This window comes from Cibotium barometz, chromosome 39, assembly GCF_041138505.1.
Source record: "Cibotium barometz isolate CiBa-2024 chromosome 39, ASM4113850v1, whole genome shotgun sequence".
Lineage (NCBI taxonomy): Eukaryota > Viridiplantae > Streptophyta > Polypodiopsida > Cyatheales > Cibotiaceae > Cibotium > Cibotium barometz.
The window spans coordinates 17,402,841-17,428,110 of record NC_141084.1 but is presented as its reverse complement, the minus strand read 5'-3'; the positions used below and the strand labels follow the sequence as shown (position 1 = coordinate 17,428,110).

At 43.6% G+C, this 25,270-nt stretch overlaps 1 protein-coding gene across 1 annotated transcript in view; it reads left to right on the top strand.

Annotated features, from left to right (window-relative positions):
• Positions 1–7,800: 7,800 nt before the first annotated feature.
• LOC147615804 (CwfJ-like family protein / zinc finger (CCCH-type) family protein) overlaps positions 7,801–25,270 on the top strand; it is a 65,351-nt gene continuing 47,881 nt past the window's right edge. Inside the window, exon 1 of the mRNA XM_086778412.1 lies at positions 7,801–7,973. Within this exon, the coding sequence (XP_086634538.1) occupies positions 7,899–7,973 (75 nt within the window). The 5' untranslated portion in view covers positions 7,801–7,898. The remainder of the gene's footprint in view (positions 7,974–25,270) is intronic.

The following is a 25,270-nucleotide window of genomic DNA, read 5'->3' as shown; positions in this document are numbered from 1 at the left end:
CTATTTCATAGGGTTTACAATAGTGTCTTTTGTGTCTCACCATATGATATAACTTTTGTTTTCTTTAAAAAACAAAATCAAAATATTATTGGCAATTTGAAAATATGCTATAAAAATCATCCATATCACAAGCTACAATCACATTAGGTAATCACTAAAGTAGCATGCCTATGTCAAAATAAGGTCATAGAAGTCCCAAAAATCTTAGTAAACCCGTATCATAAAAGGTCCATGCTAATAAGCATCTACATGTCTTACATATATGTTTCATTATTAGGAGATGACATGTTTAGTTATATAACAAGATCACATCATAACAGTACCATGCTAATAAGTATCTACATGTCTTACATATATGTTTCATTATTAGGAGATGACATGTTCAGTTATATAACAAGATCACATCCATGGTTATGCTACAAGATTACACCATCCAATGGCCCCTCATTCGTAGTCTATGTCTTTGCCAGTATTCGTGGAGTTTAATATAGAAATTAGAATAGTTAAGAGCTTTAATCATAAGCTTCTTATATATCCTAACGCAAGTATTTATATACCAAAAATATCATAGGCATCAAAACCTAAGTACGACCATGATGATAGTTGTTCATTAAGGTAATCTACCCTTCTAAAAAAGTAGTTGATGATAAAATTTTATTTAGGCATCAAAACCTAAGTACTTCCGTGATGACAATGATACCACCTACCCTTCCAAAATGTAGCAAAAAGCTTTTAGTTATGTGCATACTTGTGTAAGCAATCAAAAGAAAGCCTTTCTAGGTTATGCTAGCATTTACTACTGATAGGATCTAAAACATTAAGATAGAATGAAAGTTGATAAGTGTATCTAACATTAAGATATCAATATGAACATCTATGAAACATTATTTTAACTATAGGGTCATGGAAATATCCATGTTAGAGTCAACCAAGAGTTGAGAGCTTACTTCTATAAAATGATAAGGCTATTAGCCTATACCATTAAAACTCAGTATATTGTCCAACCATCCCTAAATGTAGTAGATATCATATATCATAACTAATTTTAACAAATAATAAGGTTGAATAATGTATATTGATATGCTAAAATAAGTCATTAAGGTCATAGAGACCATTCTTGGGTTATTTGACATCCTATAATGAGAAACGACCTGCTCTGCTTAACGCATATTGATATGTTTAAATAGGTCATTAGGGTCATAGAACATTCTTGGTTTATTTGACATCCCATATGGATATCCTAAAATAGGTCATTAGGGTCGTAGACTATTCTTGGGTTATTTGACATCCTATAGTGATATGCTAAAAAAGGTCTTTAGGGTTGTAGACTATTCTTGAGTTATTTGACATCCTATAGTGATATGCTAAAATAGGTTGGGTTATTTGACATCCTATAGTGATATGCTAAAATAGGTTGGGTTGTAGACTGTTCTTGGGTTGTAGAATGTTCTTGGGTTATTCGACATCCTATAGTAAGAAACGACCCACCCTACTTAATGGACTTGCATGTTTACAAACATCATGCTAGTAATGGGCCCTCAATAATTTATGATAGTGATGCATCTATACGATACATCGATACAACTAAATAAGCATGGTTGAGTGAGTAACTAACATTATGCAAGATAGGGTCATATGGAACACAAGTTCCTTAGCTTAGACTAATTGTCAAAACCAATGTTAAAATCTTACATTTTCACCACATCATAAAAGTCATTATGGTAAAGTGCCTTTCCCATACTATAGAGAAATCTAAAGTAGGTAGTATATAACATCAAACTCTTACAACAAGCCTAGCTAAGAAGGTCAAACTCTTACAACAAGCCTACCTAAGAAGGTCACGATTAAATGATTATAAATCATCAAAAAGCTCTTAGCAATTTAACTAGGATATGAGAAACAATTATCTATGTAATCCATCTTTGTTGAGCAAAATAGCAAAGATATGAAGCCATATGCAACATGTTAAACTGCTAAATGACATAACGAGTGGCATTGTTTATATAGTCCAACCCCCATACTATATTAGTCTTGTTGCCTCTCTTGTGTTGAGAATGCAGAAGCTTAGTGTGAGCTACAATTATAACAAACATGTTGGAAGAAGCTTAGTGTGAGCTAGGATGTAAGGAAAAATATTTGTAGGTGATTATGTGAGATTTCTATCCAAGCATAAGCTATTATCAAGCTACCATTATTGAGCCAAGCAACCTATTTGTTTGAGTAGTTTTACAAGTTGAAGAAATCAACACAAATATTAAACATGGGTGCCATGTTTGTGTGTGCCATTATTGAGTTACCATTATTGAGCCAAGCAGCCTATTTGTTTGATTAGTTTTACAAGTTGAAGAAATACACAAATATTGAACGTGGGTGCCATGGCTTAGTGCTTTATATGTAGAGAAGTAAGGACAAATCAAAGCATACGAAAATGAATGGAAAAGTGGAGCAAGGAAGCAAGAAAAAATGTTATATTATTTGCTCAAGGTTGTATTAGCCTTATAGTTACATAGTTTTCCTCACAAGCCTAATTCTTGGGGTGGTGGTAGTGGGGCCCATTGTTTCATAAAGGAATGTCTCATAGAGAATACCACCTATATTTTCCAAGGAGAAGGCCATAGGAGGTGGAAGTTAGTGTCAATTTTTTAATTGGAGCTATTGGTGGGGTAGCTTAAATCATGCATGATTGAAGGTAGGATCAAAGCTTTATGAAACTATAACTCGAAACTAAGCAACAAGGTTAGGTTGAGCATGGGCTATACCGTTTGTGAGTTTTCTGCCTAGCATGATGATAGATATGCATAATTTATGCTTTAACTTAATGGGCTTAATGTGCAGTGCATCCCAATGGAACTAGTTAGAGAGTAGACAAATAGTATGAAAGCTTAAATCTCATCCAACATCATGCACAGAGAGAACTCACTATCCTAGATTAATGTAGTAAATTGTAAAGCTAAATACCTGTGAGATATATTAGCTCAATAAGCAAGTGTATGATAATCTAGCATGTTATAATGGTAATGATTCTCTCCTCCTTTTATACCACTCATGAAAGCCCTAGCATTTATTAAGCTTCTATTTTCTAGAGGCTTGCATCATGCATAGAGAGAGCTCATTGGTCCTAAATTAACGTAGTAATTATAAACCTAAACACTTGTGAGATATACTAGCTCAATAAGCAAGTGTATGATAATCTAGCAAGTCATAATACATGGATGCCCAATTTAAACCCTCTTGTTGTTTAAATTGTGACCATGCATAGAAAGAAAGCTCACTTATCCTAGATTAATGTAGTAATTATAATGGGACACGTATGTGCCAAGTTGACCCCAGCATAAAAGAAAACAAAAAAATTCATGTAGTAATTATAAATCTAAACACTTATGAGATATATTGGCTTAATAAGCAAGTGTATAATAATTTAGCATGCCATAATGGTAACGATCCTCTCCTCCTTATATGCCAATGAATCATGGGTGCCTAATTTGAATCCTCTTGTTGTTTAAATCATACTCTTGTGACCATATCATCTTTGGTGCCCTCCTCTACCTCGTCCTCTTCCTGAACTCATGTAGAAGGCCTGTTGCTCTGAATTGTTTTTGCTTTGTGAAGACTGTTGGTCTTCACCCAAGTTCTTCTCTTCGATAATCAGCATAGACACCAAATCTGTAAAGTTGGGAATGTTTTCCCGAGTCTGAATAGACGTCTTAAACGCCTTGTATTGTGGCCCGAGACCACGTAGACAGACTTCCACCTTGTCATCATCATCTACTGACACACCAATAGATGCAAGGGATTCCACAATACCCTTTATCTTCAGCGCATAGTCATTCACAGACATGCTCTTTTTCTCCACAGTATGAAGTTCATTCTTCAACTGTATCTTGCGTGCCTTGGTATTTGTTTCATAAAGCTTTACCAAGGTGTCCCACGCCTCCTTGGGGGACTTGGCATCCTGAATGTGCCTAATCATGGTGTCCTGTATACTAATGGAAAGCCAATACATAACCTTCCTGGCTCCTTGGTTCCAGTCTTTAAACTCTTTCACATCTGCCAGCAGCAGTCGGATTTATATCCGGTATCTCCGGTGCCTCTTCATGCTCACCTTCTATGTAGTCCCAATAGCCTTTTCCCATCAGGAAATTCGTCAACCTGAACCTCCAAGCATGGAAGTTATTCTTGTCAAGCTTCTCAGCCACAATCTGTGTTATGCCATCATTAGACATCTTGCCAAACACACAATTTTACCAGAACCTGCACTCTGGTTTTTCTTGCACAAATGCTGTATTTTCTGCACAGCGGTACTGTAGTACTCTCAAATGTCACAACCAGTGACTTCAATGTGCATACATACACCCAATGGCAACTGTAGACCTCTTTGCAGCACCCACAGTGTCTGCACAGTCAATCTGTCTTCCTGCAGTTCTTAAAACAGAGTTCTGCAGAGAATCGATGACTTACCCGCAATGCTCGAAATCGCCTGCTTTCTGAAAAACGGAGGTCCAAACGCGCCCGAAACGCGTTTTCGGCCCGAAAATTCAATCCGTAGGACTATAGGACTGTATAGTTGCCCTATAGCTTCACTCCCGCGAAGAAAGCTCCTCAATCATCGGAGATCGTTTGCCGGTGCCTCCCGTAGAGCTCCCGACAAGGGTGTAGTCACCAACACAATAGGGAAGAGTAGTTGAAGCTCTTACCCTCGTACCGCTTCCTGTGGTTCTCTTGCTTGCAGCTCAGCCCTTAGCATGAACCAGGCTCTGATACCATGAAAAGATGCAGGGGGGAGGAGAGCTTGAGCTCTTGCAAGCACACACACACACACTCACAAAACCCTAATAGAGAACACACAAGGTGAGAGGCTGAAAATCTTCTTCTTCTCTACTCAACACTCAACACACCATATACAAGAATAAGAGTACACACAATATGAAAGGTACTCAACCAAATACATACACGGGTTCTCTATAATGTGAACCCAACTAAATGAGCTGGCGCTATAACTATGCCAGTCTCTAGAGTGGCTGTCACACAGCCTGTCATCCCACTGGCCGCATATCACCCATGATCTCACCAACCATGCCAGTGGTGTAAGTGTGGGGCCTATCCCCCAGGCGGGTCATCAGTGGTCACCGCCTCACTAGACGAGCTCGATATCTCAACATAAGGTTCTAGTCTTATTTTGGTAGCTTGCCTCACACTAGATGCCACATTTATTGTTTGCCTCTCCTTTAGATAGCTTTTATCCTCAAGCAATTTTCTTACTTGGCTTATGACATTCTCCCCTCCTTTTTAGCATTCAATGTCCTCGCGAGATGACAAACTCATGTAATGTTGCCTAAACTATAGATTTTATTTCCAAGTTGCATTGGTCAAAGGTTGTCCTTTCTAGACTACTAGAAACTCTTAAAGAGTTTGATTCCTCAACCACCTCTCTTTTCATTCCTAGGATCATTTTTGGAGCCATGCTGATGTCTTCATCATGTCATCACTACATTATAAAAGTCTTCTTTATGCCACCACTACATTGTAAAAATGTGTCTTCATCACATCATAATAACGACTACATTGTAAAATGTGCATTTTGCAATGTTATAGCTTTCTACAAGATACCTACATATTTTGGGCGTCATGCTTGTACCATGAGGAAATTCACAATAAGTAATTGAGTTGGAAATAGAAAATTGGTAATTAAGACCATATATATGTGAATTAGCTAGAAGTATAAAATGGACACCCTTGGATCACTTACTCCCGTGTGTGGCCTAGTGAGAGATGGCTTATAATGTATACAAGTCAATTTCAAGAGCTTCTCATTTATGCCATAGATTGAGTGTTTTCTCTCTACTCTCTCTCCCTTGCAACTCTATGCTAGCAATTATGGATATATTCATGCTTAGGGTTTGGAAGGCAGTGCCATCCATTAAATCATGCATCCTCTCTCTTCTATTCTCTCCCTTCACCAATCACTACAACATGAGGAACCACCTCTGTGTGACAACAAGTGTGGGAAGATCACTTGAGGAGTGAGATCTTGCAAATATAAGGGTTGAATGGTAGGTTTAACTCCATGATAATGACCCTTGATCGAACAAGGATAAACATTTATGGCATTGTTACCAGGGAGCACCATTAAGCTTTACTAATTGTGGGATAACCTAGGAATGGAAGTAAATAAGCTTACACATTTAATGATGCTTCAACAATATCTAAAGCTTATGCAACAATCTCTGAACTTAATGTCTTCATCTATTAAGTCTCATCTCAATAAAAATCAAAGTTGTGCGGGTCAACAACCAATCACACCCATTGCTCACATTGAAGGCAAGAAGGTAGGATACATTGCTAGATTCTAACAATCATTGTATGTGAACATGTGCTATATTTTTTTTGTTGTGTTTAAATATTTTTATATGTTAGCCACTACTCAAAAAATTGTGCTAGTAAAACCTTAGTAAAACCATTACTTTAAAAAATCATTGTGCTAGTAAAACCTTAGAAAACCATTACTTTAAAAAATCATTGCTTAAAATAGTGTTGCTTAAATCCTTTTAAAAAAGGGGCACATTCATGAATTTTACAGTTTTGAGGAAGCATGCCCACTTCATCACTACATATTGTCATGTATGGATAGAGAAGAACCGGAAAGTGTGATCTTAGTGCATAGGCCATGCCAATGTTCTCTATATCGGCCCATAATCCCATTACATGAGTTTGGATTTTGATCCCACTAACTTTGACTTTTTCATGTGGTGTGCATAATTTTATGGCATAAAGAATCTAGTTACAAGAATAAAAACAAGAGTTACACAAGGATTTACTACATTCGAATGAGGTTTTTAACAATTATGTGCATAAACTCTGTCATATAATTACTCTTTTGTTGATTCTCTTATGATCTTCATAAACATTTTGAAAGGTATATAACAATAAATTCATTAACACGTGTACATTATATGACTCTTAGTACAATTAAAAACCCTTAGTCTTTCTCACTAGTTTTGGCTCACTAGTTTTATGTCTTTTTCTTCTTTTATATACTTTAAGATTCTTCATGATGGTATGAAATTTTCATGATACTTTGTTTATAAAATTTATACTTATAAGTGAACTTATTATTTAATGCCTTTGTTAACATCACAATCACTATGTAGCTTAAGATTATTCCAATCTACGTTCAATGGCTTCCTCATTGATATTATCCATCTACTAGTGTGCTTTATAGACACTAGTGGGAAAACCCACTCAGTGTAGTGGCTTAATGATATTGTTCATGCTAGTTAACACATGTGGATTTCTCATTTTCTTCACATTTTCTCATAGCTACGTATTGATGTGTAGCCTAGAGGTGAGGGTTGTTACTTGGAGAGGGGATGCCCGTAGTTCAAATCCGCTCATGTCTTCGTTAGTATTGTGGATGCTTTGCGAGACCACAAGTTATAATGCCTTTGGGCGACAAGACCAAGCCGTTTTTGTTGCGACTACAAAAGGATCTACTCATGGAAAAAACAAGAAATGCTATGTAGAGCAGTGGATAGAGTGTGGAGGCCATGGGGTTCCATTTACAACAATTTACTACATCACAAGGGGGTGGAGGCTCACTCACGGCGGGTACGTGTAAATATGTTTTTTTTTCTCGACTGGAACTGAGCCAAGATGCTCTAGTAATTACCATTTTTGAATGCTAATGGGTGTTGCCTGTAGGCACTTTTATATTTTTACAAATTTTTTTTTTGACCAACATACTCCCTTGAGGATCCCTCATATCCTCTACAAAGTAAATATCTTTACCACTTGACCTATCACCTCATTTGCTGTGTGTAAATAAATATGTTAAATTTTGCTAAACTACTTAACGCCTTTACGGTCTTGAAGCAGAATCGTGACACCTATTTCCCGCAGCAATGGCGCCGCCCAGGGTCCTTTTGTGCGGAGACGTTCGGGGCAAATTCGGGCAGCTTTGTAAACGCGTCTCATCGGTAAGCCGTCTCGTGGATTTCTGTGTTAGTTAACTCATGTGCAAGTTCCACACGCAGGCCTGGTTGGTTTGTTGAAAAACTATCACTATGCTTTACCCACTAGCCTTCCAATGGGAAGAACTCGGGACCCCCCCCTCCCCAAGTCTCAACCGTGTTTAGTCAAAGCCGAGGTTGCGTCACTTTTTCATGCTTGAAGCGGTTCACCGATTTGCTGGGTTACTGCCTGTTGGCTATAATCATCATTGAGCTGGCAAGGTCATAACCAAAGAAGTAATACTAATTATCATTGACCTCTCAATGATGAGAAAAAGAAAGAAAGAAAATTATATTAACTTAAGAAAGAAAATTATATTAACTTCTACTGAAGGCCAAAATGACATATGAGACCAAATTGTAGATGTAAATGACATATGAGACCAAATTATATTAACGTCTACGGAAGGCCAAAATGACATATGAGACCAAAGACGCAATAGAAAGACCATAAAGGTCTGAAGCCAACTATCCAATCCAACAAAAGAAAAACTTATCACTAACGAAAAGCCCTCTTTGATCTAATGATCTTGTAGATCTACAATGCCAAGCATCAAACAGAGACAATCATCTCAAAACTCCCTATCTCTAGAATAACTAGGTTTTGATCTTGGTTTGGGTTTGGGATTTTGGCCAAAAGTCTTCAATGAGAGCTTCCCCCTTGTAGTAGACCACCCACTTTCCTTCTTTGTGGGCTGCTCAAACTTTGGCTAATTCTGCTTGACTTGCACAGTTCTTCAACAATCCACATCTTGATACCTTTGAGACTTGAGTGTCTTTGACTTTTTAAGAAGCTCAATCTTCTCAAGTTTGGTTCGGTGAGAAATTATTGCATAATTGCCTTGTCATGAAACCCTAGAGCATCCCACTTTATCATTGGTATGGCTTCGGCTAATTGGTCTCCTAAGTATCCCTCCTTGTCTCCATCTATATACCATTTTTCAGGTAAACCGCCCAGATGGACTTGGAGGGTCTTTGATTGCGTCAGTTCCTTTCCTCAACTTCGATAGTGACTTGCTTTCGCAAATCGTCTTGAACCACTGCCTTGATGTTGTGCAGGTGTTCGGTCATCTCTTCTTTCACCTTAGTGATGATCTTTGTTTGGTTTGGGAGGATCGGACTCGGTTTGTTTTCTAGGGTTGTAAGGTGGCCCATGAGTTCAAGGGCCTGCCTGCCCTTTGAGGAAAGTGATTTGCTTTCTTCGGCATAATGTACTTGAATTATGCTTTTGTGTTTTTGTCTTGCTACCTAGTGGTGCTTAGCCTATCCAGCTCAGCCTCTAGTCGTGGCTAGTTGCACATTGCTTCAGCAATCCACATCTTGGTACCTTTGAGACTTGAGTATCTTTGACAGTTTGAGAAGCTCAATCTTCTCAGGTTTGCTTCGGTGAGAAATTATTGCATAATTGCCTTGTCATGAAACTGGACCCAAAGCATCCCACTTTATCATTGGTATGGCTTCAGCTAATTGGTCTCCTAAGTATCCCTCCTCGTCTCCATCTATATACCATTTTTTCAAGTAAACCGTCCAGATGGACTTGGAGGTTCTCCGATTGCGTTAGTTCCTTTTCCTCAACTTCGATAGTGACTTGCCTTTGCAAATCGCCTTGAACCACTGCCTTGATGTTGTGTAGGTGTTCCTTCATCTCTTCTTTCACCTTAGTGATGATCTTTGTTTGGTTTGGGAGGACCGGACTCGGTTTGTTTTCTAGGGTTGTAAGGTGGCCCACGAGTTCAAGGGCCTGCCCTTTGAGGAAAGCGACTTGCTTTCATTGGCATAATGTTGTTGAATTATGCTTTTGTTTTTTGTCTTACTATCTAGGGGTGCTTTGCCTATCTGGCTAGCCTCTAGTCATGGCTAGTTGGCGTACATCTTGCTTATCAATAGTTGATATGGAGGCATACTTATTAAAGGATAAAGGGGGAAAAAAACCCATATATTGTTTTGCTTGTCTTTTTGCTGTTGCGTTGCTGCAGGAGGCGGTTCCGGTGGGCTCGTGCTTGTCAAGCACCGTTTCAAGCATGGCTCAGGCCGAAGACTACGACAGTTCCTCACGAAGTTTCAGGACCGAGGAACCCATGAAGCGGTACTTGACATCAGGAAGAAACTTGTGAAACCATTGAATGCAAAAACTTATGTCTGCTCCTACAAGAGGGGCAACCATAAAATCACGCACAAATTCTATGCCTTGAATAACTAATTTAGCACCAAGAGCTTCATACTTGATGCTCGTAGTCATGCCTGTGCTAAAACCCTCAACCTGTTTGTCCACCAAAGTCAGGACGAAACGAGCATGTCGAGCGGCCTGTTCCGTGACCACATCCTCCGTGTTGCCGTTGTCAAACAAGACAACGACTCTCTGGTCACCTATGTAGCCAAAGGACTTGAGCAATTCGTTGCGCTCATACTCCTAGTCATGGGCGCCCTTCTGCTTATCTTCGCTCCCGGCTAATAATTGCTCCAACTGAAGCATTGGGATTTGAAGAACCAGGGGGAGCCACTGGGGTCTGTGTGGGAGCTCGGCTCACCACGGAAGATGTGGAGGCTACGGTGGCGGTCTTTGGAGTATTCTTAGGACACTCCCGAGAAGTATGTCCTTTTGTATGGCAAAAGAAACATCTACCCCCCTTCTTGTACTGAGAAATCTCCTCAGCACTCAACTTGTCACCTGTCTTGCCTGCCTCCGCTTTCTGGTCTGGAGTAAGCTTAGACGCATTGTTCGAGTTCTTGGAGCCAGAGGCTCCCGTGCTCTGTCCTGGGGAAGACCTCGTCTGGTTTTGGCCTATTGCCCCAGAGCGGTAGCCTTGGGAGTAGCCGGCTGGGAAGTCTTGGGCTTGCCACCATTATGCTTCATTTTTGCACTATGCGCAAGCGAGAGTGCGTCTTCGAAGGTGGCTGGCGTAAACATATGCACCCCCCATTGGATTTGCGTGTCAAGGCCATACAAAAACTGCCCTTTCTTGTCCGAATCAGATAAGCCTAATTGCAAACATAAAGTCGAAATTCTATTGGCAAACTGAAGGACTGGTTGCGCGTTTTGACGCGCTCCCTTGAACTCGTCTTCGAGTCGCTCAAGGTAGTGGGGCGGTAGAAACCGCTGCTTAAAGGTCACGGACAAACTCGTCCCACATAAGCTGCCATACCTAATCTGGTGTGGGCATGAGCCCACTGAGTCCACCAAGGAATGGCCTCACCTTCCAATTACCAACTGGCTAAGATCACTCTGTCAGTATCTGTCTTTCCAACTGCGGCAAAGTAAGCTTTAAACTGATGCAACCATGAATAAAGAGTTGTGGGGTCAAGTTTACCATTATACTTACTGAAGTTCATTTTCTCGGGAAAATGATTCGAGGGCGCCGCTGGTGTCAATCTGGTGTCCAAAGCTTTGAGGTAACGCTCATGTTCCATACGTCGCATGGCTTCGTCTTCAGGTTGTCGGATCTCCAATGCACGCATCTGCAACTCAAGCAAAGAGCTCGGCTGCGGTCGTGACCCCGCGAGAGGGTCCCTGTGTCGAGGATCTGGATTCTAGGATACGGAAGGAGAGGGAGGAGGAGATGGAAAACACGACGCTGGAGAACGGGTATGCTCTTCCAGAGCCTGGATCTGCGCCTTCTGCTCTTCCAACTTGGTCGTCTGGTCAATGATTGCTCGCATCATCTGTTGGAACATCTCTGTAACACTCAAGCCTGATGCCCTAGCTGGGCTGGCCGGTGCACTCTGGTCCCAAGGTTCTTGGTCTCTCTCGTCGTCGAAGCTCGCCATAGCAGGAAAACGCACTTCCTTTCCGGAGCGAAATCTGACCATCCACTATGTGTGTGGGAGACTTTCGGAGGCTGAAAACCAACCGTCCTTTGAGGGACAGGAGACACTCTGAAAGGGGTAGTCCACCGGCGTCTGAAAACCAACCACACGAGCGAGAAAAAATTCTGGTTTTTTTGCTGTATCTTTGCACTTGAAGTAGTCTCTGATACCACTGTAACATGCGGAGGCTTCGGGGGAGATCGGTAACTTCAATGCTCAGATATCAGCACACTCGTCGCGACGGAATTAACGCACAAAACTGAATGTAGATGTGCAGAAAAAAAGAGAGAAAGAGAGGGAGAAGCGGACACAGTATTGGGTCCCGAATACCCTCTGTAGGGCCCCCACCACGAATGGTGTATTTGCTTTATTAGAATGATGCAAATCTGAAAAGAAAATATAGAAAACTTGACCTTTCTTGGCTGAGATAACTCTGCCCTTGACCTGCAGACCTTCACCTCTTCTGCGTTAGCTTATCCTTGGCTGTCTTGGCCCTTTGATCAGCTTAGGCTCTTGGTGAATTATGAGATAACACAAACGACTTGGGGCCTTGGTATTTACACCCCTCAGAAAAGGCAGTCGGCCAGTTATAATCCAGTCGGTTGTCATAAATCAGCCCACGACTGGAAAAACAGCATTAAATGCTTAAGAAAATCTGCGCATATTTCCCTTGTTGGCTGGGCACTAGGCGCATGGTCTTCTAGAGGCCTGGGCACTGCATACTTGCTGTTTGGAGACTGGGCAGCCTGTATGGGCTGCCCCATACTTGCCCTACAGCCATCACAAGGCTGGATGACCTGTCGGCTGCCCCTGGCATGCCCCTAGGGCTGTCCTACAGCCCTCCATGGCCTACCCATGGCTGGTGGGTACAGCCAGGACCTTCCTGGCCCTCATGGGGGTGGTTTTACACTGTCCCCATGCCCACACAAGTACTTGGGGTAGCTCTATGGGCTGGCCCCTTTCCTATATGCAAACCCTAACTATCTACACAATGATCTAGCATCCAGTACCATACCAGATACACAGAATCACTGACATCATTCCAGAGGGAGACTCACAGCGCGGACTGGCACTGTTTCATGTGCAGGACGATGCACACCTGACCTTGGACTCATGTGCAGGACAATGCACACCTGACCTTGGAGGATTGCGATGGAACCCTAGCTGACTCGTCCCGGACTGGGCTCACATGGGACGAGTTTACCATCCCAGGTCTTGCACCTTCTGTACAGATATGTCCACGTGGCATCCAAGTGCGGGATGCGCGTGACGAGATCGCTGATACTGCCGTGTTACAGAGTTCATAACCATTCAGAAGCAGTTGGTCTCTTTGGGGAGCAAAGCTAAGGGCGAGGACTTTGTCAATCGGCTCCTCGCCAAATTTCTTGAGACTTTCTCTGCTTTTTGTGATACTATATCACTTCTTCCTTCTACTCCTGATCTACATACCATTGTCGGCATGCTTTAGGATAGGGCCATGAGAAAGAAGACTAGCTAGGGTACTTTCGAGACCCTTCTTCAGGCTAAGGGAAAAAGCAAATTGTAGTCCAAGGTCTCCACGAGCAACAAAGGTGACCACAAATCTGCCAACAATCCCTCTCACAAGGAGCTTACTTGTCATTATTGTGGTCTCAACTTCCACCAACCAAACTCAAAAATCCTCTTCCACCAAGGAGACTGTCTTCATTGGTATTGAGGAGCTTCCCTCAAACTCTTGTGTTCCCTCCGCCTCATGTCTTACGGATTGGGTGGTTGATAGTGGGTGTACTACTCACATGGCTCCTGACAGGACCATTTTTCATGACATTCGTCCCAGCTCTTCGACGGTGTCCATTGGTGATGCTTCCAACTTGGAGGCCCCTTCGGTTGGTAATGTGCAACTTAACTCTTTCCCGGGCCAACCTTCTACCACTTGGGATGTGCCTCATGTTCCCAAGCTCTCCAACAATCTCCTCTCAGTTTTTTGGATTGCGGAGAAAGGATATGGTGTCTACTTTGACAGTTCCGTCCTTGAGATCATTGACACTGACACTGAAACCGATCCTGTCAAGTGGGAAAGACTCCGTTGGACACCCACACGCTTAATAGCACAACTTTAAAACCACAAATTTGAAATGGACAACTTAAAACAACTTGAAAAATAAATGAACAGAAATGGAAAGATGGACACTAGCACTGGGGCCGGAACGGGCCGACCCCCCCCTCAATATATGATATATTTATTGGGAGTATTTAATGAATACAATGCTCCATGGGTTCTGAGAACCAGATAATGTCCACGCACATATGAAAACAGTACCAAACAAATAGGCTCGGATTTCGATGAAGAAAACTCGAAGCAGAATGACCACTAGTGTGGTCCAATCTCTACGGTCCTGTGCTTTCACTGGACTCCGCGGAGAGCGCCTCACTGGTGTTCCGAGACCACGCACAAACAGGCGCTCTCGTACTAACACCTGGCTCTCCCGATCTCAGCACCTTTGGACCGAGGTTCGCCAATACAGCTTGGACAACCCGGCACCGAACGGGTGTTGGCCGAGCGGGATGAATCCTTTATCAGATTTAAACATATAATACTTTACTCAAATCTGAAAATCACTTACTTGTAGATGGTTGATAGAAAACCAATACTTGTGGTATGATGAAGTCACCCAGGTGATGCGAAGTCTCCTTGTAGAACACCAGTGGAGAGGATGTACCACCACAAAGGACACAGCCGCCTGCTGTGAGAGAGAAACATCCACTTGCAAGTGAGGAGAGAGACCTGGCTGCTGATTAGAGATGGAGTGCACAACCTCTTGCTTGATTGGAGATGGAGTGCACAGTCACTTGCGGAAATTCATGTGCAGCCAGAGGTTAAACTGTCGCCTGTAAAGAAGCATGGGGAGGTGCTTTGGCTGCAGCCTGTAGTGCAGAGGATAGGGCAGCCAGCAGCCTCAAAAGCAGTAGCTTATGGTAAAGATAAAAACATGCGCCTGTGGGAGAGGTAACAAGCGCAGCAAACTTCAGCCGCCTGGGAGTGAACAAGCGCAGCCTGTTGATGCAGCCGCCTGGATGAGAGTATGCGCCACAGTACAGGGGGAGATGGCAGCGCCAGCAGCAAAATTCAGTCGCCTGTAGTAGCACATGCGCAGCAGTGCCTTGTGAAGATGGCCCACGTCTGAGAGCAGTAGCAGCCGCCTGAAGGAGCAACAATACATCAGCCGCCTGGTAGGGTAGTAGGCGCAGCCAGCAGAGCAGAGGATGCTGCAGTCGCTGTGCAGGGAAAACAGCCGCCTATTGGAGGAGCAGCCGGCTGGAGAATACGTGCAGTCACTTGAGGCGTGTACAGCCACCAGCCACGATGGAAGAGATGGCCGCCGGTTGATGGATCCCCGCCAGATAGATGCGATGGTTTGACTTAAAAGTGGGGCTCCCCACCTTGGCCCCAAAGTGGGTGCCCAAAGGGGGTGCCCACTTTTAAATAAATGTGAACACCTAACCTTATAAAACAAAGGGGTTAGAATAAAATATTAAAACAACATGTGTAACATACTTACCACCTGTTCACATGCACTAAAACTCGTCAGAATACAGAGCAAACTTCACGACTCACTGGCAGGCGTCCCCGCTCAGTAAGTAACACGTCAAGCAGGCAAACACACAAATACATGTCATGCGAAAACAGTTTCAAACATGCAAAATATGTGTGCATGTGCAAATAGTAACATGGACATATCTCCCGTTCATGGAACAAGTACAAAAATATCTGTCGGCACAAAACTGGCACGACATAAAAACATAAAAACCTGGTCTTCCTATGGAGTGACAGTCCCATAGGTAAGACACAGTTCCAGGCACGAGTTTCCCTATGGTGTGACAGTCCCATAGGTAAAACACGGCACGAATACTGGCTCTTCCATGGTGTGACAGTCCCATGGATCGAACACAATCCAGGTCATACACGGGTGGCACTGGTCTGGCTCCCGTCCATACGACACCATCCTGCTAACACACGGGTGGCACCAGTCTGGCTCCCGTCCATGTCAGCAAAATACTGGCCTCTTCACACGAGACACCGGCCTGGCCTCAAGTGAACGAGACGCAAAAACTAGGAATGGACCAAATGGTCGGCCAATTGGTGACATCCCCCCGGGCTTCTAAAGAGTTGACCTCAACTTAAAAGCCTCAAGATATGCCTGCAACAATTGCGGATAATCTGCAAAATAATCCTCATTTACCCACTTGGCATCAATAGGCAAATAATTCTTAAATTTCACAAGGTATCTCCTGGAAAGCTTTCCTGCAGGTAGCTTTCTCTCCTTGTGAAAAACAATCTGTTCTGGCTGGAGGATCTCCTCAAGCTCTTCAATCTCTGGCGGATCTTCTGTGACAGGCTCATCAGGATCTGGCCCCACATACTTCCGAAATAGACTCACATGAAAAGCATTGTGAATCTTCCAATGACTAGGTAAAGCAAGTCTGTAGGACACTTCATTGATCTTGTGAATCACCTTGAAGGGTCCATAATAGCGAGGAGAAAGCTTAGGATATGATCCTTCTCGTCCTGGCCTTTTCCGAAGCCTAGCCTTCTCAAATTTCAGCAATACCCAATCACCTTCTTTGACTTCCATGTCCCTTCTATGCTTGTCAGCAGCCATTTTATGCTTATCCTGAGATCTTGCAATGGCTGTCCGCACCTGACCAAAGGCAACATCCAAGTCACGAACATATTCATCAGCTGCAAAAATCTCATCCTTTGTACGAAGGATGGGTGGGAAGACCACTCTGCCATAAATAATCTCAAACGGAGCCTTTCCTGTGGAAGCATGGATTGTATTGTTGTAGGCAAACTCAACAAGTGGAAGATACTTCTCCCATGCACTCTTTTGATCTGCCACATAACATTTCAATAAATCCAACACGGCTGAATTTGCAGCTTCACTTTGGCCATCCGTTTGGGGATGATAAGCTGATGAAAACTCAAGCTTAGTACCCATATTATCAAACAAAGCCCTCCAAAATAGGCTTGTAGTCCTGGGATCTCTATCCCCAACAATGGATTTAGGCATACCATGATGCTTGAAAATATTAGCAAGAAAAAGCTTTACCATATGATCAGCTTTAATGGTTTTCTTGACGGGCAAGAAGTGAGCTTGCTTGCTAAACCTGTCCACAATAGTCCAAATAGCATCATTCCCATGCTGGGATCTAGGCAAATCCATAATAAAATCCATCGTGATACTTTCCCAAGGTTGCGAGGGAATAGGCAATGGCTGAAGCAAACCTGGAGGCTTTTGCCTGTCAAATTTCACCTTTTGGCAAGTGATACATGCACGCACATAAGCCTCAATGTCTTTACGCATGCTTTGATGATCTGTCTTGACTACAAATTCAGCCCCAAGAAGGTAGTGTTTCCAAATCTTTAAGGCGTGAAGTACAGCCAAGAGCTCTTTCTCATAGATATCCATATGAAGCTCAGCATCATGCAAACGACGGCTCTCGTATGCAACTGCATGCCCTTCTTGATTTAGGACAGCTCCTATGCAATCACCACAAGCATCACATTCAACCACGAATGACTTGTGCAAGTCAGGAACAATCAATACTGGACCACATATGATCGCATGCTTGAGCTGCAAGAAAGCATCCTGTTCCTTTGAAGTCCATTTGAAAGCAGTTTTCTTCTTTGTGAGATCATGTAGAGGAGTGGCAATCATAGCAAAATGCCTTATGAAACGCCTGTAATACGAACATAATCCCAGAAAACTACGTACTTGATGTACGTTTTGCAATTCGGGCCAATTCCGAATAGTGTCTATCTTTGCAGGATCCATTGTAACTCCATCTTTGGATACAATATGTCCCAGATAATGAATCTCTGAAAGGAAAAACTCACTTTTCTTGGCATTGACGAAAAGTTTATGCTTCCGCAACTCTTCGAACACTGTGACCAAATGAGTTCTGTATTCCTGCTCATTCTTGGAGAAAACCAAGATATCATCAAAGAAGACTCCTGTAAACTTGCGATGAGGTCGGAATATCCTATCCATCATACGATTAAAAGTAGCAGGAGCATTGGTGAGACCAAAAGGCATTACCAAGAATTCATATAATCCGAAGGCTGTCCTGAATGCAGTCTTATGGACATCTTGTGGCACCACGCGTATCTGGTGATAACCACTCTTCAAATCAAGTCTGCTAAAGCAAGCTGAGCCATCAAGCTTATCCAAGATATCATCAATACGTGGAATAGGAAATCTGTTCTTGATGGTAAGCTTGTTCAAAGCTCTATAGTCTACACACATACGGAATGATCCGTCCTTCTTTTTGAACAAGAAGCACAGGAGAGCAGTAAGGTGAGGAACTGGGCTGAACCAAACCTTTCTCTAAAAGCTCGTTTACCTGCTTCATAATTTCTTCTTGTTGTGCAGCACTCACTCGGTATGCGGGTTTGTTAGGTGGAGAACTACCTGGCACAAGATCTATGCGGTGATCTTCGGGCCTTTGGGGAGGTAATTCACCTGGCAACGAGTCAACAAAACAGTCGTTGAATGCATTAAGAAAATTCAGCCTATCATTAGACATAGCATCCACAGTTTGATGATTTGGCACAAGACTATCACGCACAAAAACCAAGTAAGCTGAAAGACTCTTTTTCATTGCTTTATTAATTTGGATGTGTGATACAACTGGGATGGAATCCCCTTCTTTGCCAGCATCAATAAAGTGCATGCGGCCTTTATGCATAAAAGAAATCATATTGGACTTGTAGTCTTTGCGGGGCTCAAGCCTATGATGCCACGGCTTGCCCAACAATACATCACATCCATTCAGAGGAGCAACTAGGAAATGCTCATTATCAAGGTAGCCCTGAATATGGATGCGCAACTTCCCAATCAAAGGGGTAACCTGCACCTCTTTACCAATAAATGCAGCTTCGGCTTCAATCTGAGGTCCCATGTGCTCGACCTCAATACCCAATGCAGCTGCCATTTGCATAGAGATGAAATTGTCAGTTGCACAGTCATCAAACATGAAAAGTGCGGGCTGATCCTTGATTTGCCCCCAAGCCTTGCAAACCATTCGCTCCTTTGCATCATGACCTGTATTACCTTGCACATCAGGAACTGCATGAACATTTGCTTTGGTGTGCTTGTCCTCGTGCTTTGGTTTGCGATTGCCGAAACATGTGGTCTTTGCTACCACAAGAAAAGCATTTTCCATCCTTAGCATATTGCTCTCTTTGCTCCGGGGTTAATCCAAATTTGTTCTTCCTTGGACCCTGTTCTTTTGATGTGTTATTTTCAGCTTTACCACCCTTGTAGGGCTCCCGGAAGTTCTTTTTAGGTGGCTGTCCACCCTTTTGCTGATTTGGGACAGCCTTGTCCTTCCCCTTGGAACCTCCTTGATCTTGCTTAATCTTGAGCACCAATTGCTCCGTAGCAAGAGCAGAAGCTGTGAGTTGTTGCAACGTATGTTTCGGGTGCAATTCAATACCCGATCTATATGCTGGTTGCAATCCAGAACGAAACTTCCTCTTTCTTTCATCCTCTGTGATTAGCATGAAGGGAGTCACTTCCAGCAACACTTTCCAAAATTTGTTAACATACTGTTGCACACTCTCATTATCTTTTTGTTCCAGCCTGTCCCACTTTTGAGTGAGAGTTTGCTCCGCATTGGGTGGCAAGAACTGAGCATAAAATCTATCTTTGAATTCCTGCCAAGTAGAGATGGGATCCTTGGTGATCTTTTCAGTGATCCACCAATGGGCAGCAGTCCCTTTCAAAAACATGCTAGCATGGCGCACCTTTGATTTTTCTGTGAAATCCTCATCGCTAAAAGCAATGTCGAACTGTGCCACAAATGCTAACACCTTAGAAGCATCATGTTCACCATGAAAGACATCAAATTTGACAGATTTATCACCTGCTTTGAACTCCTTGAGCTTCCTGGCATGAGGCTCATGGTCCTCTCTTTTTCTTTTCCCCTTATCCAACGGGGTAGCCTTGTCTGCATGGGCTCCATGGGCCGTCATAGAAGCTTCATGGGGCACGGTGGCATGTGCTCCACGAACTCGAAACTCAGATGCATGTGACTTACCTGCATATGGCATTGTCTCTCCATGAGACAACTCAGAAGGCAAAATTTTTCTGGAAGTAGACCTGTCACCATGAGATACATATCTTGCATGCATGTGACTTTCATGCTCTCCATGAGCACTGGCATACATATATCTATCAAGCTTAGTGCCTTGGGGAGAAGATGCATGTCGAGAGGTGACAGTCACCTCTTCCTTTTGCATAAAAGATTTCAGCCTCTGGGATGCGGGATCTCCATGCTTCAAATGAGGTAGATTTCTGAATTTCAGCTCTCCGTCATCCCCCTCTTTGATATCACCTTTGCGAAGGAGATAGGCAAGTGCCAACTCCCTTGGTTTCTTGCCCACTTCACGAGCCATTGATTCAAAAGTTACATCAACCATAGCATCAGCCTTCCTGGCTTCAATAGCACTTTGCAGATGTGGATCTTCATGCAAGAACTTTAACTCTTGCTCTTGAGCCTGCAAAAGTTTTCTCATATGTTCCATTTCAGCCCTCATAGCATCAGGCTCTTGTTCAAGCATAACTGTCTTCCCTGGAGACAGTTGACCCTTGGATTCACTATCCATAACCCTTTCAAGGGGCTTGTGTCTACCACGCAAGGCATCAGACCCACGAGAAGCACTAGAGGGACCCCTCGAATTAGGCACTTCCAAAGGGTTGCCTTGGCTGTCCATTGTGTTTTAAGTTTGCTAAAAGCGGGATGTCCAGTACACAGGTTCGTTTCCCCACTAGGAAGAGGGAAACAACCGTGCTCTGATACCAATGAAACCGATCCCGTCAAGTGGGAAAGACTCCGTTGGACACCCACACGCTTAATAGCACAACTTTAAAACCACAAATTTGAAATGGACAACTTAAAACAACTTGAAAAATAAATGAACAGAAATGGAAAGATGGACACCAGCACTGGGGCCGGAACGGGCCGACCCCCCCCTCAATATATGATATATTTATTGGGAGTATTTAATGAATACAATGCTCCATGGGTTCTGAGAACCAGATAATGTCCACGCACATATGAAAACAGTACCAAACAAATAGGCTCGGATTTCGATGAAGAAAACTCGAAGCAGAATGACCACTAGTGTGGTCCAATCTCTACGGTCCTGTGCTTTCACTGGACTCCGCGGAGAGCGCCTCACTGGTGTTCCGAGACCACGCACAAACAGGTGCTCTCGTACTAACGCCTGGCTCTCCCGATCTCAGCACCTTTGGACCGAGGTTCGCCAATACAGCTTGGACAACCCGGCACTGAACGGGTGTTGGCCGAGCGGGATGAATCCTTTATCAGATTTAAACATATAATACTTTACTCAAATCTGAAAATCACTTACTTGTAGATGGTTGATAGAAAACCAATACTTGTGGTATGATGAAGTCACCCAGGTGATGCGAAGTCTCCTTGTAGAACACCAGTGGAGAGGATGTACCACCACAAAGGACACAGCCGCCTGCTGTGAGAGAGAAACATCCACTTGCAAGTGAGGAGAGAGACCTGGCTGCTGATTAGAGATGGAGTGCACAACCTCTTGCTTGATTGGAGATGGAGTGCACAGTCACTTGCGGAAATTCATGTGCAGCCAGAGGTTAAACTGTCGCCTGTAAATAAGCATGGGGAGGTGCTTTGGCTGCAGCCTGTAGTGCAGAGGATAGGGCAGCCAGCAGCCTCAAAAGCAGTAGCTTATGGTAAAGATAAAAACATGCGCTTGTGGGAGAGGTAACAAGTGCAGCAAACTTCAGCCGCCTGGGAGTGAACAAGCGCAGCCTGTTGATGCAGCCGCCTGGATGAGAGTATGCGCCACAGTACAGGGGGAGATGGCAGCGCCAGCAGCAAAATTCAGTCGCCTGTAGTAGCACATGCGCAGCAGTGCCTTGTGAAGATGGCCCACGTCTGAGAGCAGTAGCAGCCGCCTGAAGGAGCAACAATACATCAGCCGCCTGGTAGGGTAGTAGGCGCAGCCAGCAGAGCAGAGGATGCTGCAGTCGCTGTGCAGGGAAAACAGCCGCCTATTGGAGGAGCAGCCGGCTGGAGAATACGTGCAGTCACTTGAGGCGTGTACAGCCACCAGCCACGATGGAAGAGATGGCCGCCGGTTGATGGATCCCCGCCAGATAGATGCGATGGTTTGAGAGAGGCCCTTGTTATAAAAATTAAGGTGTAGTTAACCTTAGTGATACCCACGCATGCATGTGGGGGGATTAGTGGGGGTAGGTGACCATGCCCACCCCCACACTTACTTAAAAGTGGGGCTCCCCACCTTGGCCCCAAAGTGGGTGCCCAAAGGGGGTGCCCACTTTTAAATAAATGTGAACACCTAACCTTATAAAACAAAGGGGTTAGAATAAAATATTAAAACAACATGTGTAACATACTTACCACCTGTTCACATGCACTAAAACTCGTCAGAATACAGAGCAGACTTCACGACTCACTGGCAGGCGTCCCCGCTCAGTAAGTAACACGTCAAGCAGGCAAACACACAAATACATGTCATGCGAAAACAGTTTCAAACATGCAAAATATGTGTGCATGTGCAAATAGTAACATGGACATATCTCCCGTTCATGGAACAAGTACAAAAATATCTGTCGGCACAAAACTGGCACGACATAAAAACATAAAAACCTGGTCTTCCTATGGAGTGACAGTCCCATAGGTAAGACACAGTTCCAGGCACGAGTTTCCCTATGGTGTGACAGTCCCATAGGTAAAACACGGCACGAATATTGGCTCTTCCATGGTGTGACAGTCCCATGGATCGAACACAGTCCAGGTCATACACGGGTGGCACTGGTCTGGCTCCCGTCCATACGACACCATCCTGCTAACACACGGGTGGCACCAGTCTGGCTCCCGTCCATGTCAGCAAAATACTGGCCTCTTCACACGAGACACCGGCCTGGCCTCAAGTGAACGAGACGCAAAAACTAGGAATGGACCAAATGGTCGGCCAATTGGTGACAGACACCTTGTAGATTGTTACCACAAGTATCCAGGAAGGTGGTCTTTATCGATTGAAGGACTTTGGTGGCTCTTTGATTGAGTCCCAATCTCATTTACTGCAACTTCTTCATAGCTATCATGCCTTTGTAGCTCATATGGATATAGATTTGTGGCATGCTCGCTACGGGCATCTGAATTATACTTCTCTGCAACTACTGTCTTCTCCGCATATGGTCGAGGGTCTTCCACCACTGAAACCCTCCCACTTCACTTGTGTGGCTTGTCTTTATGGCAAGCAACACCGAGATGCCTTTCCTCACGAGGCTACTCATCGGGCTTCTCATATTTTCTGGAGCTCATTCATATGGACCTGGGCGGCCCCATGCGGACTACTACCCAAGGAGGAGCCAGGTACTTTATGCTTATTATTGATGATTACTCACGCAACGTTTGGGTTTATCTATTGGCAAAAAAATCTCAAGCTTTTTCCCGCTTCCAAGAGTGGGTGACTTTGGTCAAGACTGTGACCACACAGAAGATTCAACAAGTCCGCTCTGACAATGGAGGAGAATTCATCTCCAAAGCCTTCCATAATTTTTGCCCACAGAAAGGTATAAGCCGTCAATTTTCCACACCTCACACTCCTCAGCAGAATGGTGTGGTTGAACGCAAGATCAAAACTGTTCAGGAGATGGGCTTTACCATGCTTTCTTCTTCTGATCGTCCTCTCTCTTTCTAGGGAGAAGTTGTGAGCACTGTTGTTTACATCATCAACTATTCTCCTACAAAGGCGGTTTCTCCAGAGGAGGCTTTTATTGGACAAAAACCTTCTGTCTCTCATTTCAGGGTTTTTGGTTGTGATGCTTATGTTGATATCCTTGTTTCTTACATATCCAAATTTGATCCAAGTCCAGGAAGTGCAAATTCCTTGGATATAGCTCTCATTCCAAAGCTTATAGATTATGGGATCCGGAGTCACGATCCTTTGTGATTTCTTGCAATGTTCACTTTGTTGAACCCTCATCAGATGATTCTCGCTCTCATCCTGAGCTTACCATCGAGGTCTCTCCTCCTTCCTCGACCACCCCAATTACACCACCAGCTTCTCCACCATCATCTTCTTTACCCCTTGCCTCTCCACCCCCACTTCCTTCTTCCACGGCTTCTCCTCCTCCTGCTCCTGGGTAACAATGGAGGATTGCCTCCAAGATTCCACAATGGTTGGAAACCACTGTTCGTGATTCTCATCTCTCCGATATGGAACTTCATCAGCTGGCTGATTCTTTAGCACAATCTTTGACGCGGGCACGGAGATTACGACAGCTTCGTCATTCTTGTAACCTCGCTCTGATGAGTACAATGATACAGTCATATGAGCCTACTACAGCTAAAGAGGCTCTTGCTCTTTCGGAGTGCGAGATTGATTCCATTGAGAGGAATTGTACATGGGAGCTTGTAGACCGGCCTCTGCATTGACATGTCACTGGGATCAAGTGGGTCTTTAAGACCAAGTTTCATGCTGATGGATCTTTGGACAAACACAAAGCCAGATTGGTTGCGAAGGGGTACTCTCAGATTGAGGGTGTGGATTATTAGGAAACTTTTGCTCCTATAGTGAGATACACCACCATCCGGACAGTTCTTGCTCTTTCTGCTCATGAGCACTGGCTGGTTTAGCAAATGGATGTCAAGTCTGCCTTTCTTACATCAGTTATCTTTTTAACTATAGGAAAAGGTCCAAAACTACGAAAAGAAAGCTTGGGATAGCGTTTGCCCACTTGTTTTAATCTCTGTTTCATGATGTGCAAATAGATCCGATCCCCTTCCTTGAAGTGGATATCTCGTCTAGATTTATTTGCATGTCTGTGAACTGAATAATGGCTAGGCTCAAAATTGAAGGCCAAACTGGGTTGAGTACCAAACTCTGCGGAATCGACATACTGATCTTCTATGCTATCCAAGTCTTTTCCAGAGATGTTGAGAATGGTAGACTCTTGAATGGTCTGGATGCGGGTCTTTCTACTAAGAGCATTGGCCATTTGGTAATGCTTATCAGGGATGTACTTTTTCAGTCCTCCAAACTGGTGGAAGAGATGACTCCATCTAGTGTGCCGATCACTCCACTGGGCACTTGGCATCGTCTGGAGCCACTTAAGTGCTTGGTGGTCTGTGTTGACTGCGAAAAAGCGGCCATAAGGAACAGGTTTCAAATGTTTGAGTTCTGACTGCTATTCTAGCTTGCCCTTGAAAGTCTTGGAAAGACGATAGGGAAACTTGCTAGGAGGTTCTACCCTAGGGACCAAATCAATATGATGATCCTCAGGACGAGAGGGTGGGATACTGGGTGGGAGATTATCCTTAAAAATGTCTGAATGAGAACGGAGATCTACGACTTGAGGGACTGAAGAAGAAGACGAGACAGGGGTTATCGA